Source organism: Hevea brasiliensis, chromosome 12 (assembly GCF_030052815.1).
Source record: "Hevea brasiliensis isolate MT/VB/25A 57/8 chromosome 12, ASM3005281v1, whole genome shotgun sequence".
NCBI lineage: Eukaryota > Viridiplantae > Streptophyta > Magnoliopsida > Malpighiales > Euphorbiaceae > Hevea > Hevea brasiliensis.
Genome location: NC_079504.1, coordinates 39,205,520 through 39,224,796, shown reverse-complemented (window position 1 = coordinate 39,224,796; position 19,277 = coordinate 39,205,520). Strand labels below are relative to the sequence as shown.

General features: G+C 29.9%; 1 protein-coding gene across 1 annotated transcript; it reads left to right on the top strand.

Moving 5' to 3' along the window:
- The first annotated feature begins 14,553 nt into the window (after positions 1 to 14,553).
- On the top strand, positions 14,554 to 17,925 carry LOC131171259 (methylesterase 17-like). The gene is made up of 4 exons (XM_058130730.1): positions 14,554 to 14,797; positions 14,951 to 15,091; positions 15,191 to 15,325; positions 17,586 to 17,925. Exons 1-4 carry the CDS (start codon positions 14,567 to 14,569, stop codon positions 17,859 to 17,861), a joined length of 783 nt encoding a protein of 260 aa, XP_057986713.1. The 5' UTR covers positions 14,554 to 14,566; the 3' UTR covers positions 17,862 to 17,925.
- Positions 17,926 to 19,277: the final 1,352 nt, after the last annotated feature.

The following is a 19,277-nucleotide window of genomic DNA, read 5'->3' as shown; positions in this document are numbered from 1 at the left end:
CTATAGTTAGACCTTCTTCTTCCACTAGCCCTCCACCATTTAATGCCACAACACTATTTACCTATCTAGAAAGACTTTTTGATGATATTTATGATATAGATAGGAAGCTTGATTCTGGAATTGACAAATTAAAGGACCATATTGATCACCTTTTTGATCTAATCTTAGAGACTAGAGAGAATCAGGATAAGTTGGAATGAATAATGAAGCAACTTATGTCTTTCTTAGGCATGCCACCTCCACCTCCATCATAACCAGCACAACCACCACCACCTCAGTAGCAACCCTGCTTAAGTTCTGCAGTTAGCCCTTCAGACGAGGGTAAAACTATGGTCTTGGATTGACTCTTGTTCTCATTTTGCATAGTTCCCAGTAGTTCTTACTTTTCTCCATAGTGTTTTATATTTCCCAGTAGTTCTTACTTTTCTTTATAGTGTTTTATATTTTGGCAGTTATTGGAATAATTTCAGTTTGAGTTGCTTGAATTTCTGCTTTCTTGAAATACAATTATATGGATGTTGAATTTGGTTTTTTAATGCTTCTATATGATCTCAGTTTCCATTTGTGCATAGTTGTATATATTTCTTCTTGAAATGAAATAATTTTTAGTTGTTTCTACATTGCCCAACTCTGCTGTAGGATTTTGTTAACTGTACAGGCTATGCAGTTGCTTATGCAACTGGATTAAAAAAACATAAATCTTGCATAGCCTATGCAGCTTGCTTATGCAATATGAATTTTATTTTCTATACTAAGTTGCCACATATCTTTTACCCTATTCTTTTCCCTAGTTGCTACATATCTATCCTATATCAGGTAAATTTTCACCTTTCCTTTTAAATTTAGCTATTTTCAATAGTGCTTTGTTATTCATCTTAAATTTTGAGATTCACTATGCAGTATCTTAGACATTGAGGACAATGTCCAATTTTGAGTTTGGGGGAGTGCATTAATGCACTAATTTTGATTTTTTTACAAAATTTTTTTCACATCTTAGCATAGGTGCATTTCATTTAATTTCATTTGCATACTTACATTGTAAATATATTGCAGATCCACACATGCACTACTCATCATTTAGAAATTATACCACATAGATACTACATATAGCTTATATTTAGTTAATGCATTGCTTAATTTTAGGAACCATACATTCATGAAATAAAATTTTTGTCAAGTCCCTTGAGTAATGAGAGTTATTTAGTAGAGTAATTTAGCTTACCTTTAGTTGGGTTTGAGGATTAAAAGTTTCTAAGAGGTGCAAAGATTTGAAGTGTCTACCTTTGTAGCCAAAAAGCCACCCAACTAGTTATTTAGAGATTGGAGTGTTTAGAGAGAGCTATAGAATAAAAGGTAGTCAAGTGATATCTCACCAATCCTAGAATAAATTTTCTAAACCTTTCAAGGCAAAATACCAATTTGTACTCGAAAGAGAAATGATTAGGCATTCTTTGATTAAACCCTCTCATTTCAAACTTTTGACCATCCTTTCATTAAAATTAACCCTTGCAAACCCCTTTTAGCCTACATTATTCCTTTTTTTTTTCTTGGAACCTTCATTATTACCTAACCAATAACCCAAACACTCTTACCATTTTCATGAGAATAATTATTCATGGCATTTGGTACACTAAGATATATATATATATATATATATATATATATATATATATATATATATATATATATATATATAATAATAATAATAATAATAATAATAAGAGAAGAAATACCTATCTTTTGTAAAAGTACTAGTATGTATGTGTCTTTCATTGTTGTAATTTAAATTGAAGGAAATCCACCCAAGTATTAAAGAAAATGAGTTTGGGGATAGTATTTTTAGGGACAATCACAAAAAGGAAATTCAAGATACAAATATGTAGTATTAAAATAGTCCCTCCATTTTGTACATTAAAAAGTATGCTAGCACTTGAATATTTTTAGTGTGTATTTCTTTCTCCTTTTGTGCTGAAAAAAAAAAAGAGAAAGAATAAAACAATGTACCTTATGTCGTCAAGGTTAAAAAAATACTCATGCTTTGAATCCCTTTTACCCTTTTTCCTTGTTAGCCTCATTTTACGCCCCATAACCTCAATATATCCCTAAAAGACCTTTGATCTCTTGATAGTACTTGCTACATTAGTGAAAATAGGAATAGAAAGTTTGCCTATGGGATTGAAAATTTATTCATACATTCATCAAATCCCATCATTCTATATAGATGCACTTTAGCTATTGATTGTTCTTGAGTTCTTTTTAAGCATGACTTTCTCTTTTGATTGGTTGGTTTGGGATTTTGAATGATCAACTGACTTGATAGCTAAACAGTGAAAGCTAGGATGAATATTAAATTCTTCAAATCTTGAAGGATGAGTATATGGATTGTTGCTATGGCTAGAGGTGAGTTAGGTTGCTCTAGTGGGTAATTTTCACAACTCTATAGACAAGGCACCCCAAAGTTGCATTATATTTCAAAGTTTGCTTGAGGATAAGCAAAGATTCGAGTTTAGGAGTATTTGATACATGCATTTCATATAGTCATTTAGGTTGAATTTCATAATCATTTTATTCGTTTGGTAGTCATTTTTAGTTAATTTTATTAGTTATTTAGTTAAATTTTCAAAATTGTCAATTTTCAGATTAATTTATAATTTTATTTTTATTTTATAGATAAAATGGTATTTTTGAGGGACTAAAAGGTAATTGTACAAGTGAGGAGTAATGTTTAGGTCCAAAAGTGCCAAAATGCCAAAAATTAAAGCTGAAAATTTGAGATTTTGAAGGATACCGAAATCTGCATAGGATATTGCACAGCCTGTGCTATTTATGTACAGAAGTTAGAAAGAATTTTGAGACTTGCCTAAAATTGCACAGGGTAGTGTACAGCCTGTGCACCTGCTTATGCGAGAACATGGAATAACAATTGAGAATTGTTGAAAGTTGCATAAGATGCTGCACAGCCTGTGCACCTTTATAGGAAAAAGCTTGAACTTGTCGAGACTTACACAGGATGTCACGCAGCCTATGCAACTTCCCTATGCACCTTCACGAAAGACAATATGAACTTTCCGAAACTTGTAAAATCTCTTACACAGCCTATGTGACTAGGCTATGCACCTTCATAGAAAATTGCAAAAGCATGCCAAAACTTGCACAGTCACTTGCACAGCCCATGCAGCATCACAAAAAATCTTTGGAGTTTTCCGAAATGTGCACATGATCTTGCATAGGCATTACACAATCTGTGCACTTCCTCATTAAATGGCTAAAGGAGGGAATACTCTCACACGTGTAGTGACCTCATACACGCCATTTTTAGACCATCCTAGGGTTTTTTCGTCAAGGGGTATAAAACCCACTCTTACCTCATTTTTGCAATAAGGAGAAAGAATTGAAAAAGAAGGAAAGAGAGGAAAGGGGGCCGTTACCTTCCATTTTTGGACCAAAAATTGGATTCTTCTTCTTCTTTCTTCACATTTTCTGCACTTCTTCTATCGAGTTTCTATAGTCTTAGTATATTTTTATGATTTATTTCCTCTTTTACTTAGAATCTCTTGTACTAAACATGGATAGTGAGTAGTATTTTAAGATTTTGGAGTTAGATATGTAATATTTAAGATATTTTGTGGATTTGAGCTCATTAGTCCAGATTTTATGGTTATTATGAGGTTTTATTCATTTCTTATATGCCTAGTGATATGCTTAGTGTAGGATCCTGTGACACCCCTTACCCGTCTACAGTGTAGCCGAGCAAGTTATGCCACTCAGTGTGCCAGAGCACCAATTCATGTTTCTATTATAATTTATCCCTTTTAATTCATTTATTTTCAATTTTTGATAAATCTGAATTTTTCCGCAAATTTTATAGAAAATCCGGCAGAGTGCCGGGTATAAATTGGAAAAACAGTTCTTCTGAACCTATTTAAAAACACTTCCAATATAATTTTCAAATCCAAACTCCATTATACACATTCAAGTCAATCTCAAAATCTCAATCTCAAATCACAACACTATTTTTAGAAATTTTTTTCTTTTCACTTCATCACTTGAAGCATATTCATAAATATTTCTCAACATTTCGTTTATCAGCATACATTATTCAGAAAATCTCAATAACATGAAATTTTCATATATTTACATCATTACATAATTTCAAGAGTTTATAATTACAATCCCAAAATTAATACATAATACAAAATACAAAATGCTACCCCAAAGTCCTATGTCCTACCATGTGCACTGCAGATGTGAGGTGACTCTGGACTCCGGATGCAGATTTGCAGGCTCACCCGGTCTGATGTCTGCTGGGCTCCCCAGCTAGGTCTCCAGTACCTGCGTGTGGCAAAAGCGACGCGCTAAGCAATTCTGCTTAGTGGTGAGAATATAAAATAAAATAAAATAAAATAAGTATGTAGAATGTAAGATTTTATTTTTTGGTAGACTTAATTTCTGATATTTATTGCAGTACTATTCAATTTAAGTTTGGTCAGATTTATTAACATTGCCCGAGTAACCCATAGTAGTCGATTGGACTGGATAAACGGGTAAACTGACACTGGATACTGAGTACCTCGGACCATCACACCATCGGTCACATTGTGTCTCCCGGTGTGCAACAGAACAGCTAATAAACTGTAATAATTATTAGGGTTAAAACCCAAGTATATCAAATCAAATAACATAGCCAAAGGCTATTATGTCATAGAATCGCATGGGAAGCCATGAAACACAGAATGGTGTAAAGCCATATGCAGTACTGCTAACAGAACCCTATTGGCATGCCAACCTATCCAAACCAATCACATTAGGCCTACTAGGGCATTTAGCACTTTTAATTTATGTAATTCTTTAAAACTGAAATTTTTATGGCTACTATTCATTTTCATTGGTCAACTAAATGTTGACTTTTGCATTGAAAATGGGTATATTGGTCTAAATATCATCAACATACCACATTTTGCATTTTAAATTTGTTGGAATTGGTTGCCAATACCATTTCTAAACTTAATATTAATTGGACAGAATTTTCAGTTTTTATGCTTTATCTTTATTGTTCAATTAGTCAGTTTTTTAGTGGGAATTTGGTAAATTGATCAACATGAAAGTTATTTCTTATTTTGTCTAGTTGCATTTCTTTTTTTGAATCACTCCATTTGGAGTTTTGTAGCTCAAGTTATGGCCTAAAAACCACAACTGGCCGGATTGAAATTTTGTCCAGAATTTCTGGACTGACCAAATCTATAGTGTTAGGAACAGTGACTGCAACTCACTTTTTGAATATGTTATGGTCATAATTTGGGTTAGGTTTCTTCATGAAAGTTGTTGGTCTATATCTTAGCTTGTTGTTGGTAAAATTTCAGGTCAATTAGACCTTTCTACACTGAGTTATGGCCAAATGACCAAACACTGTTCATTTGGTCATTTTGCCCAGGCAGAATGCAAGTCACCCGGATTAGGGTAAACTTTTGGTTAACTTGGTTTGGTTTTCTGGGCATAGTTTCTTCACCAAAGTTGTGCCATTATGTGTCTAGTTTCATGTCCAATTGATCTTGCACCAATTGAACCTCTACAATTCAAGTTATTGCTGCCCAAACCTGCTGGACTCATGCCCAGTCCTGCAGGTCACCAAGGGCAGCCACACCAAACTCCAACCCCACTACACAATTCTCTTCATCTTTGGTTTAAACAGAACCAAATGGTCACTAATTGACCATTAAAACCTACTTCCATCGTCACATGGTCAAAGTCTTAATTTCCATCCCAAAACCCTAACTCAAACATCACATACCATGCATTATTATTGCATTTCAACACTCCACTTAAGAGATGCAATTTAAGGGCATCCATACTAGCATGTTAGTTCCATAAAACTCATTACAATCATACCCAACTAAGGCTGCCGAAATTTAGGGTTAGCATACCAATGGTATTTCATCAAATTTTCTTTGTAATTTACACTCACTTAAGGTCCTTAAACATGAATTCAAAGTAAAAACCAAGGTTAGGTCACTAACCTCTATGGAGTGAAGTTTCCCAAGTGCTAAAGTTCTTCCTTTTCCTTTCTTTTTACTCCCAAAAGATTCACCAAGATGCAAGAACACTTTTTTGTGTTGGGAGTATAGGGTTTAATGGGGTGAGAGCTAGGGAAATCAAGCTTTCAAAAGCTTGAAAATGGTGGCTATGGTGGGAGAGGTCACGGCAAGAAGAAGATAGGGAGAGAAGGTTCTGATTTTCTTTTGTTTTCCAGCCCATTTTGTCTCTTTTAAATAAGTTTATGCCATGTGTCCACATTGGGTTGGTTGGGAGAATCTTAATGACATCATTATGATGTCATAAGTCCACTTTCTTTCATTTTCTCATCTTTTCTTGTCTATTTAATTACAATTAAATTTTTAACAATATTTATTCATATTTTATGTTATATAAATTATTTATTTAACTGGACAAGTTGGCCAAAAATCATCTCTGAAGACGAAATAACCAAAATACCCTCCGTTTGGCTTAACGAGCCAAAATTGTCTGTACCGATTGAAAAATTTTTCTATGTATTTTCTTGGCATTCTAATGCCATAAGAACCTCAATGACCCTTCTCTGGAGTCCCAAAAATTATTTTATAATTTTTCCCCCAGGTCTAGGGCTCTTAGTTGCGAGAACCGTAACTTCTCACTAGGTTACCCATCGCTAGGGCATCGGCTCATTTAACTTGGCTGTATTTTATTTCTAAAATTTTTTCTAAATTTTTCTTATTAATATTTGAGTTAATTATGGTTCCTCACTTTAGTTTAAATATTTTTCCGGACGTTCTAGCTGTCCGGACCGACACTGGTCACCGGAATAGTAGAATGTACGGAGTTGCTACAAGGAGGGTGTTACAGATCCCATTAAGTTTTATTCTTAATCCTTGGTTGAAGCACTGAAAGGAGAAAGTTCAGTGATAGATAATCAAGAAATTGGACTTAATTAACTTAGATCTATAAATAGACTAAGAAATTAAAAGGGTTAATAGATTGATTAAAGAACATAATAGGTCTTGGTTAATTTTAAACTCCATGAAAGTAGAATTTAATTAATCAAGGCACTCTTTATCTCAATCAAAAAAGTTTTTGAAGGATTTGAGAATTAATCTCCTTAAAACACTTAATTTTCATATGTTTGGCTAATCAATCAAAATCCCAAAATAGCTAAAATATGAACCCCATAACTCAGAATCACCCTTTTACCATTGTTGATTGTTAATTGATTTTAATTACTTGTTACTTTTATTCTTGCCATATTGTATTTAGCTCAATCTATTTCTTATAATTTTAGTGAAATTTTCTTTCAAACAATTTTTGTAACACCCTCACTTTAGGTAGTCCATACATTCTACTGTTCCGATGACTAATGTCTGTCCAGACAGCTAGAATGACTGGAACTACACTTAAACTAGAGTGAGGAGTTATAAGAAGGGTAAGTAAAGACTAAGAAAAATAAAGGAAAAATAAAAGAAATGAATTTCAAATGAGTTAAACGAGTCGGGGTCACAGCGATGGGTGACTTAACGGGAAGCGACTGTGAAGACAGTTGCCGACCCCAAATCCGTGAGAAGCCCTAAGAAATAATTTTTGGGACTCCAGAGAAGAGTCATTGAGGTTTCGATGGCATTAGAATGCCAACAAAATGCTTAGAAAATTTTATCAAACGGTATAGACAATTTTAGCTCGTTAAACTAAACGGAGGGCATTTTGGTCATTTCGCCTTTAGAGATGATTTTTGACCAACTTATCCATTTAAGTAAGTGAATTAAATGACATAAAATATGAATAAATATTGCTAAAAATTTAATTAAAAATGAGTAAAAATGAAAGAAAAAGAAAAATGAAGAAAAGCTTAATTATTACATCATGCTTGAGTAAGCATGATGCAATTAAAAAGTCCTCAACCAATCAAATTACAACAAGCCATTTTTAAACCAATTAAAAAGAGATAAAATGAGGGAAAATGAAAAGAGCAATCTGCCTATTCCTTCCTCACCAGTCGATCCACCATGGATGACTCTCCCATGAAATTTTCAAGCTTTTTAGCTTGAAATTCTCCCTCATCTCACACCAAAAACCCTAGTTAGCTTCACTAAAACTTGAACCCACACCGAGGAGAAGTGTTTGGAAGCCAAGAAAGAGTTAGAAAGTGAAGGAAAATTTAAGATTAGCTAAGAGAAAATTCTGCCCACTAAGGTTAGTGCTACTATTCTTTAATTTCTCTTTAGATTTCATGTTGGAAGCATGAATTGACTTAGAATTTGAATGAATTAAAAGAAAATATCCATGTCTGAGCCACTTCCAATTTTGGCAGCCATGAATTAAGAAAGTGTTTGATGAGTTTTGATGTAATTAAAGATGTTTATGGGTAGCTTTGATGGTGATTATGAGACTTTGAACATAAATTGATGTGTGTGAAGTAGGATTTGAATATTTGAGAAATTTTGAGTTAGAGTTTGAATTAATTTTGGTACCTTGGTGATATGGCTTGAGATTGATCTTGTTGAGACTGTTTGTTGATCATATGAAGTGTTATGAATGATAAATTGTAGTTGGGACTAAGGAGGATGGAATATTGGGAGTGCTTCTCTTATGCAGGAAATTCAAACCTATAAGTCCAGTGTCTTGTTTGAATTATAACTGAAGTTGTGTAACTCCAATTGGTGTGAGGCCAATTGGAGGTGAAACTAGACTCAAAATACCCCATTTTTTATCAAGAAACCCTACCCAAATTCTATCAAAATCTTGGTCAATTTATTATCCTAATCCGGGTATTCAAATACTAAACCCAGAAAAATGTCCAAATGAATGTTCATTTGGCCATAACTCTCTCTAGACAGGTCCAAATGACCTGAATTTTATACCATTGGAAATATTAGACATAGGACTACAACTTTCATTGAGAACACCAAGCCCAGAAATGTCTCTAACCAAATGAAATTGTTGACTCAATTTAGGATACCAAACTGACCTGCACCATTCTGCCCAGAATTTCCTGGGCTAAAGCTCACCTGACCAGTTTTGGCAAAATGGCCATAACTTGGTCTACAAAAACCCAAATTCAATAAAACCAGTGGAAAAACTTCTATAAGACATAGATCAACAAAATTGGTTTTTTGACTAGAATCCAGATATTAAGGGAACTATGCCAATTTATTAGGTTAAGTTAGTATATGAATTCTGGAAATTTCCTAATTGATTATTTGACCCCAGAATACTCATTTAGTCATATCTCCCACTAGGAATCTCTAATTAGGATAAGTCATACTGATCTGGAACCCTAAGAGTCAGGGCTCTAACTTTGTTTTAGATTTGGTCCTCAAATTATGAACATAAGAACCCTAAAATGGGAGTCAAAGTTTCTGACCTGAACATGAATCCTAGTAGAACAGGGTACATGAGTCCAGGCCAGTGATTTGGCCATAATTAATTCTACAAAACTTGAAAAATTGTAATAAAAATTTCTGAGTGGCTATAAGATATAGGGTAACAACTTCTATGAAGAACCTTAGGCCTAAAAATGACTATAACATAACCAATTAATTAGACAAAGAAAGACTCTAGAAACTGCCAAATTCTAGACCTTGAGAAAGGTTCATAAAATAACTTAGCATATGATATGAAATAAAATAGAATACTTTGTTAAGCATAAAAATGACATGAATTAATGAAACTATAGGTATGAAATAACATTATTTTGCCCTAAGTACACCTAAACTCATTTATATAGCTTGGACCGATTGGTATACCAATTAGTGACTACATATTACAGTATTGCCCATAGGGATAATCATTGATAGACAACATATGTCTAAGATGATTGTTCTACTGGCTTTATGCCTGCCCGATGGCCATAGTGCCAATTTTCATTATTACTGGCTTATGCCTGCCCGCTGGCCTAGTGCCTGACATGATCATTGTATATTGGGTAGACATACAGATGTCTGACTAGTATACTCCCGTGTATCCAATCTTTATAGTCTGTCATAGGTTACTTTGGCACAGATAAAAATAATAAGCCTTAAATATAAATAAGTACATGAGAAAATCATTAATATGAATTTTATAAGACTGAATATAAGATATATGCACAGAAAAGATCCCTATTAGCTTATTTACTTCCAAAGTTCTAGAAAACATGTAAAAGATTTTAAATACATGAAAATTGATATTTATTTATAAGGTTATACGTGAAATAATTATTTTAAATTGTTTAGTTATTTTTCTTTATTTATGCACCACTAAGCATTATGCTTAGCGCGTTGGTTCTTACCACGTATAGGTACTGGAGAGCAGCAGCAGTAGTAGGGCCTAGATCGGACTTGGACCAGATCTGCTACAGTGTGGGTTGTCAGCTCATCCGTCATTTTGGTAGGGCTCATGTACATATCAAATTTTATGTTTTGGTATTGTATGTAATTAAATGATGTAAATAATTTTGGATTGTATATAAATTGTAAATTATTGTATATGTAAACTTTATATGAATGAAATGTAATTTATTTTCTTGAAATTAATATGAGCATGAGAAGTGATATGATGAATGAATAGATAAAATGGATATAAATTATTTTAATAGGTAACATGAAACCCACCATGCACTAATAAAACAGAGAAAACTCTGTCTAGGTCTCCATAAAAATGAAATGGGATAAAAAAAAAAAATTCTACAAGTGAGATAGTAAAATTAAATGGATATTAAATTAATATTGTAAACGATAATACAAGATAGGGTGCTCCAGCACTGAATGTAGCACGCCTTACTCGGCTACACTGTAGACGGGTGAGGAGTGTTACAATTTCTTTATTGAATTTACAAATATACCCTTTAATTCCAATCTCTTCTTTTAATTAATTGTTAGTCCAAATTTAGTTTAGATTAGTATATTTTTATATCAAAAATTAATTTTATAGCATAATTCTTCGAGGAAATGATATCTTTTCTATACTACTTGAGCAACTCGTGCACTTGCAGTTGGGCCACATCAAGAGGCTGGGAGCTCTACTTTTCTTTTTCACTAGAAGCATCGAAGGAAGATCCTTCTTTCAAAAGCTGGAGCTTGGGGTGTTGTGTTTTGTGTTGAGCTCCTCCTCATTTTGGTTTTTGATTCTCACCATGCTTGGCTTCCAAAGGAAGTGGCTTTATCATTTTTCTTACTTTTGTTGTTTTTGGTGAATGTTGGTGTTGGGCTTTTAGGCAACATCGATGGAGCGACACAAAGGAAAGCTAACAAGCAGTGTTGCTTAAGTTTTTCTATTTTGCCTAACCCTAAGGTCCTTTGGGTGGGCTTTGCGTTTCACTGTAATGGGTCTTGCTATTAACCCTTTGCTTTTAGGTTGCTTTGGCCTGGGTTAGATCTTCCTTATTATGGGTTAGATCCCAATAATTATATTTATATTCTTTCCTTTGCCTATCTAAGTTTCATTAATGAAATCTTTCTTATAAAAAAAATGAAGTATAAGCTTTGTATAGCTCAAGATGATGAAGATGTAAGAAATTGCTTATTCATAATTATTGGCATTTGGTTCCTACAATTGGTACTAGAGCCAAGGTCATGGGTTCGAATCCCAGATAGGTGCTAGGAGGGGGGGCGGGGGGGTTGGGGGAAGAGGAGGGGGGATTGTTGGCACTGGATGGGGATAATCCAGTGGGCCAGTATTCTATTCAGATCCCTTCGATCTATGACCCTTGAGCTGCTATGCTATAAGAAGTTGGAGTTGCGCCTCTGCTAACAACTTAAACTTTTGACATAGTCGTCAGCACTCGATCCTACAATAATTATCTATAATAACCTTTACATATCACTATAAAAAAAAAAAGTTTTGTAATCAATTATTGCAACCATTGAAATTGATTGATATTAGCAATCAATTTTATAATTTTTTAATAAAATAGTTAATTTTGAAAAATTTAGCAATCGATTCAAGAATCAATTGCTAAATCGATTGTTATTAACAATAAATTTATAATTGGTTACTAATAATTGGTTGCTAAATAAGTTACTAATTGATATTAGAAAAATCTTAAATATACGATTAGCAACCAATTTTAAAATAAAAATCTTAAATATGCGATTAGCAATCAATTTTAAAATCGGTTGCTAAAATATATTGCTAATAGCAACTTATTTTAAAACCGGTTGGTAACAGTAGCCAATTTAAGAAAATTGATTGCTAAATTAAAAAAAAATTATTTTAATTTGCTCTAAAGTTAACAACCCATTGCAAATCAATTACTAAATCGATTGTTATTTGCAGCCGATCCCTTGTCGGTTGCTAATACCAATTGATTTTTGCAACCAATTGCAAATTGGTTGCCAAGTTTTTTTCCTCCAAAAATTCTCACTAATTTTTTTTTATTTGTAACCAATTTGTGATTTGGTTGCTGATAGCAATTGATTAAAATTGGTTGTCATTAGCAACCCATTTTTTAATAAATTTTTTTCCCTAAAAATTTTCACCCAAATTTTTATTTTCTTTTTTGATTTACAATTGATTTGCGAATTGGTTACTCATAGCAACTAATTTTTGAAACTGATTAAAATCAGTTACTATTAACAACTAAATTTTTCCTCTAAAAATTATCACCTTTTTTTTTTGTAATTTTCATTTGCAATTGATTTATGAATCGGTTACTAATAACAGCTGATTTTGATTTGCAATGAATTTGCGAATTAACAATTAATTTTTTGCAATCAACTGCGAATCGATTACAAAATTTTTCCCAAAAAAAAAAAATTTATAATATTTTTTGTATTAGTTTTTAGTACTAATTTTTCATTAATAATTTATTATTTTAGTAATTTTTTGAAAAATTTATTTATTTGAATTTTTTATTTTTTATTTGGTAATTTATATTTTTATAATTTTTCAAATTAATAACCGAATTTTTTATTGCTAAATTAGTTGCAAATAGCAATCGATTTACAAAATGTTTATAAAATTATAGAATTAAAGATACTAAATTTTTTTGCAACTGATTATGTTTCAGTTGCTGTTAGCAATCGATTTTGGTTGTTAAATCGATTTTTTACCAAAAGTTTTATTTTTTAAAATTTAATTAATTTAGCAATCAATTTGACTATCGGTTGTTATTCATAATCATTTTGATTATCGGTTGCTATTTGTAACTAGTTTCATTATAATCGATCGAATTAATTGCTAAATCATTTATTAAATTGATCAACAATCGATTCTAATAGATTAGCAATCAATTTTTTTTTTGTACAGTGTATATAACTGAAATAGCAATAAATAGATGTTTAGTTTTTTTGGAATGCTACTTTAATTTCATTTATGAATTAATTAAATAAAAATTTAATGATAATTTAAGGACTAAACTTAAAAGTAGCTTTTTTTTTTCAATTTGTGAATTTATTTAAATGTTTTACATTTGAAATAGTTATTTAAATTTTTTAATTTTAAAATAATTTAAGTTAAAATTATAATATAATTGATAGTGAATTTACTCTTAGGATTTTGTGAAATAAGAGTTGAAGAGTATTTTGTCAAGTATCTCAAGTTTGATATTATCAAAATTGATTTTTAATTTTGGCTAAATTTCTTTGAATAATTGAAATAAAAATAAATTATCTTTGCTGCCCTGCGAGTTGGGACGCTTATCTGTTATCTGCCATGCAACCAGCATCACGGGGCCCACTATCAAATAAAACTTGCACCAGTTAATAATAATAATAATAATAACAGTAACAATAATAATAATAATTCTTAAAATTAAATAAATTATTATTAATTTAATTAATTTATTTAAGCTTCTATAAATAAAAGAACTGCTTTTATAAGTTTACATGTAACGTTGTATGTTTTTTGTTGAATGTGAGTTTAGCATACTCAGGCCATTAGATCATACAATGTTTAAAACTTCTCTTTTACATTCTTAAACGTGCAAAAACACATTAAATTTAATATTAGATATATTAAATGATAATAATAATAATAATAATACATAATTTTTAATAATTTATTTTTTTATTAATAAAATTAAGTTTTAAATTATATATAAAAATAAATATTAACTAAACACTCCTTTATCACGCGTAAATCATATTACAAAAATTAAATATTTTTTACTCAATTTTTTAATATTTTAACTTAGAAATAATTGTCAAGCGTTAAATGCTTCAATTAATTTAATAAAAATTTATTAACTAAAGTAACAATTATTACAAATTTAAATAAATTAATAAAGACAAAACTTTGATTTGATTGTAATTTGTCTTGCTGTCTTGGGAGTTGGGACGCTTATCTGCTATGCAACAAGCATCACGGGCCCATTATCAAACAAAACTTAAACCAGTTAACAATAATAATAATAATAATAATAATAATAATAATTCTTTTTTAAAAAAAAGTTGATAATAATAATAATCAGATAGCACCTGCGCTAGCTAAAAATAATAATAATAATAATAAAATTTGAAGCTGCCACAAAGTGGAGGATCATGACTCAGAAGAAGAGAACGAAAAGAAAATATAATGTGAAGATTAATCTGCAAGAAGAAAGAGTTGGTGAAATTTGAGGTAGAAAATGGCGGAGAAACTTTCACTTCCACATTTTGTTTTGATTCATGGAGCAGGTCACGGAGCGTGGTGCTGGTACAAGATCAGGTGCCTCCTGGAAACCTCCGGTTACAAGGTAACATGTCTCGACCTCAAAGGTTCTGGTATCGATCTCTGCGATCCCAACACAATCCTCACCTTCCATGAATATAACAAGCCTCTTCTCGACTTCTTGTCCAATTTGCCAGAGAATCACAAGGTAATTACCTTGCCATCTGTTTTATCTTTGCAAATAGCCAAAACCCCCAAAATAACTTATCCCAAATAGCTCATATTCCTTGTCTATTTTACTTTTCAATCTCATTGATTTTCTCGGGTAAGTGATGGCTATAATTGTTTTGTGCATATGCAGGTTATCTTGGTGGGGCATAGTGCAGGAGGTTTAAGCTTGACGGACGCTATACATAGATTCGGCAAGAAAATTCAGATGGCCATTTACATTTCAGCCAACATGTTGAAGTATGGCTTCTGTACACCTCAAGATGATGAAGATGTAAGCAATTCGCTATCTTATTTTCATTTAAATTTTAATTATTTGAAGATATAAAAAAAATAAAATAAAATTATTTTCTAATGTATAACAAATGTGCAGGGAGAGCCTCATCCATCTGAATATGGGGAAATAAATGTCTTTGAGTATGGTATGGGAATTGATCAGCCTCCAACCTCTGTTATCATAAAGGAGGAGTTCCAGTGTGAAATTTTGTATCAAATGAGCCCCAAGGAGGTTAGCAAAATAATTATCTTCTCTCATTTCATATTTAGATGTAAATTGCATTTTAAATAAATTTGAATACAGGAATTTTAATGGTCTCTATATGAAATATGAAGAAATCCTCAAGGTTAAATACTATGTAAAAAATTTTATAATGGTCTTTTCCTGATAATTTTCTTGGGATACTAACATCCCCTCAAGTTTGCTGTAATATATATATATATATATATATATATATATATATATATATATATATATATATATATACACAGTGATTTAGGACTTGAAATATGTTATATCTGTGAGTTTTGGGAAGAATTGATATTAGCAGTGTAATTTTTATTTTGCAGAGTGACTCGTATTGGTGATATTTAAATCACAAATGAAATAACTTTCTTGTTATATGAAAGCCACTCCTTCACACTTTAATCTATATTATTTCAAAATTAATATTTTCAATTTTTATATTAACATTACTAAAAAATGCAACATTTAACCCCTGTTGGTATGAATTCTACATTATTTTGTCAAATTCATATATAAATCCAAATTTTGAATATTTATTTTAAATAAAAACTCATTTTTAAGTTTTATAATCAATTTTATGAAATTGGTTATTACTAAATTAATTTTTATTAAAATTGATAAAATTTAGAAATAAATTTTAAATTTAAAGTCCTATATATTTTGAATGATAAAATTACTCTCTATTATTATATCTCATTTTCTTTTGACATTCACTTTTTCTCATTTTGTTTATATGATAGACACACAAACAAAAACACAAAGAGACAAAGATACAAATACATAATAGGCATAAAATCAAATAGAAATAAATACGAACACAAATGTTGATATGAACAAATACAAACACGAATAAACATAGATAACGCACGCACATATAGATTCAGACAAAAACAGGCACAAACACATACATAGACATAAACATAAATACAGACAAACAAGTATGAACACAGAAACAAGCACAAACAGAAAGATGCATATAGACACAAACACAAACACAAACACACATATATAGACTGACTGACATAGATATAGACATATAGATGTAGACTCACATAGACAAGCATGGACACAAACAACAACACAAACACAGACAAATAGAAATACAGACATAGAGATCGACACAAACACGAAAAAAAAGAACATAAATAGATAAACAAAGACGCATACAAATGTAGACAGGCTCAAGCGAACACAAACATAGACATAGATATAAGCATAGATAAATACAAATATAGATACAGACACAAATATAGACATGAACATAAACGGACATAGACATAGATATAGATGGACATAAATATAAACAAAGATAAACAAACACAAACAAGTAGAATTATAAATATTTTAAATGCTCATTCTCTTATTTAAAAAAGAAAAACAAAAAAGAAGGTAAAAAGATGTACATATTAATTGATATAGAAAGATTTTTTTTTTTTTAAAAAAGAACTTTGAATTAAATTTTTTATTCATGCCAAATACAAAATTTATTTTATTTGAATTGAATTTTATATTTAATATATAATATACCAAATAAAAAAAATTATTTGTCATAAAATTCATTTAGATGAACCGAACAAAATCTTAGTTATTTCTTACTTGTCTTTTAATGTTATTTAACTTTGAGGTTTGCTACTTAAAAGTTTGAAGATAGAGGTGACAATTGTTTTCAAACTCAACTTGATCTGCTGAACCCAATCAATTTTTCTTGAATCCGTTCTAACCTCAATATTGTACGGGGCAGGAATAGGGAAAAGGTCTCCCACCCTGATAATTTATTGTTTATTAAAATATAAGTTATATATATATATATATATATTTATTTATTTATTTAAGTATTATAATTTAAAAAAAATATATATGAATATTATTAAAATTATGTTAAAACTTATATTTTTAACCTATAATTTATTTTTAATAAATAAATTTATATTATATAATGATACATTAAAATAAAAAAGAAAAGAATAAAAAGAAAAATTTGCCCTACCTTGCTTCCCAGCGAGGAAATTCTCACCTAGCCCATTGCCATTTCAATTTGAGGGATATTAAATTGCAATTAAAAATTATAATCAAGGTTGAAAGTTCAAAACTAACAAATAAAGACGAAATTTCAAGATTTTACAGTTAGAATCTCATTACATAAAAAAGGTGTGTGTGTGTGTATATATATATATATATATATATATATATATATATATATATATAACCTATTTTGTTGACTAATTCTTGATTTGGGTTGAGTTAGGACTTGACATTAGCATCCAGTCTTCTTCGACCAGCACCATGTAGGGCATTCAGAAGTGCTCAATTCGTCGGAGGAGAGGATGCAGATTCGGTGCCTCGAGTATACATCAAGACACTGCATGATCGAGTATTGAAACTGTCGCAGCAAGAAGCCATGATTAGGAGATGGCAACCTTCTCTTGTTTTTGCTTTAGAGAGTGATCATTGCCCAATTTTCTCCACCCCATCTCAGCTCTTCTCTTGTCTAATCAATGCTGTTGCTTCCATTAAGTTTTAACTGGGGATTCACGGTTATTTATATTTTTTTTTTAATTTTAATATATAAAAATAATATAATATCTTATAGTATATTTTATTTTTATTATTTTTATTTTTCAAACTTTTTAATAAAAATTTTATAATAAAAATAATATATATATATATATATTTAAATTATAATTAAATAATTAATTCTAAATTGTATTGTAACTCAATTTATAATCTTAAGAGAATAATTATTAAGTAACTTATAATTTAAATATACAATTGAGAATTAATTATTTAATTATATATATATATTGTAACTCAATTTATAATCTTAAGAGAATAATTATTAAATAACTTATAATTTAAATATACAATGGAGAATTAATTATTTAATTATAATTTAAAGTTATTAATTAATTAATTAAAAATAAAAAAATTTAATAGAAAAAATCATATGGTAATATAATAGAGAATGTCACGTAATAATATTATAAAATGTGATAATATTATAAAATAGGATGTTATATATTAATTTTTTAAAAATATAAAATATTTAATAAAGAAAGTCATGAAGTAATTTAATAAAGAAAGTCACGTGACATTATAATAGAAAATATCATATGACATATTATTGAGAATATTTTTTTACTTTATGTATATTATTTTTTTTCACACTTTTTAATTTTGCCTATTTGTATCAACTTTTTGTTTTACTTTAATTTTAAAAATTAAATTAAATAGATGCTATAATAGATCTAGAAAAAAAATTTATGAGTCCGCCTATAAAAAGTACTATTAAAAAATTTTAAAAACATAATATTAGTATTATACGATTGGATTCAATGAGGTCTATACTAAAAACTATTAAAAATTATATCATTATTTTTATTATTAATTTTATTAAATACATTACTCTCTAAAGTCATTCATCAAGTAATATTACATCTAAATATCTTACATCAATTGAAAAATAGTATTTACTCTTATTTAGTTTTAATTTTTATCAAAAAGAGGTTCAATTATTAAATTTATGAGAGTCAATGGATCAATTGACTCTTATTTTTATTTAAAAAAATCATTTCATATATATATATGAATATATGAAATGATTTTTTTAAATAAAAATAAGAGTCAATTGATCCCTCTTTTATCAATGTATCCGCGACTGAATAAATGCAATTATTATATAAATTGACGATGTGGCTTCTTAATTAGGATTAAAAATTATTTTATTTACTATCTAAATGTTATAGACTTGTTTTTTATTTGTGGCCTCCTAGCTAATTGATTTACAATAAATTAATAAAAAAATCAATATGCATATGTTTGCATCAAAAATAATTTAATTAACTCATTAATTATTTTAGATCTTGATTAATTAAATTAATTTTTTATGAAATTAATTTAATTGTATTAATTTAATTATAAGATATGAATTAAATAATTA

Excerpts from the sequence above, each read along its gene's own strand:
- LOC131171259 (XM_058130730.1), top strand. The coding sequence starts at position 14,567 with ATGGCGGAGAAACTTTCACTTCCACATTTTGTTTTGATTCATGGAGCA. Across the intron at positions 15,092-15,190 it reads CACCTCAAGATGATGAAGAT|GGAGAGCCTCATCCATCTGA; the intron begins GTAAGCAATTCG and ends ACAAATGTGCAG. Across the intron at positions 15,326-17,585 it reads ATCAAATGAGCCCCAAGGAG|GACTTGACATTAGCATCCAG; the intron begins GTTAGCAAAATA and ends GGGTTGAGTTAG.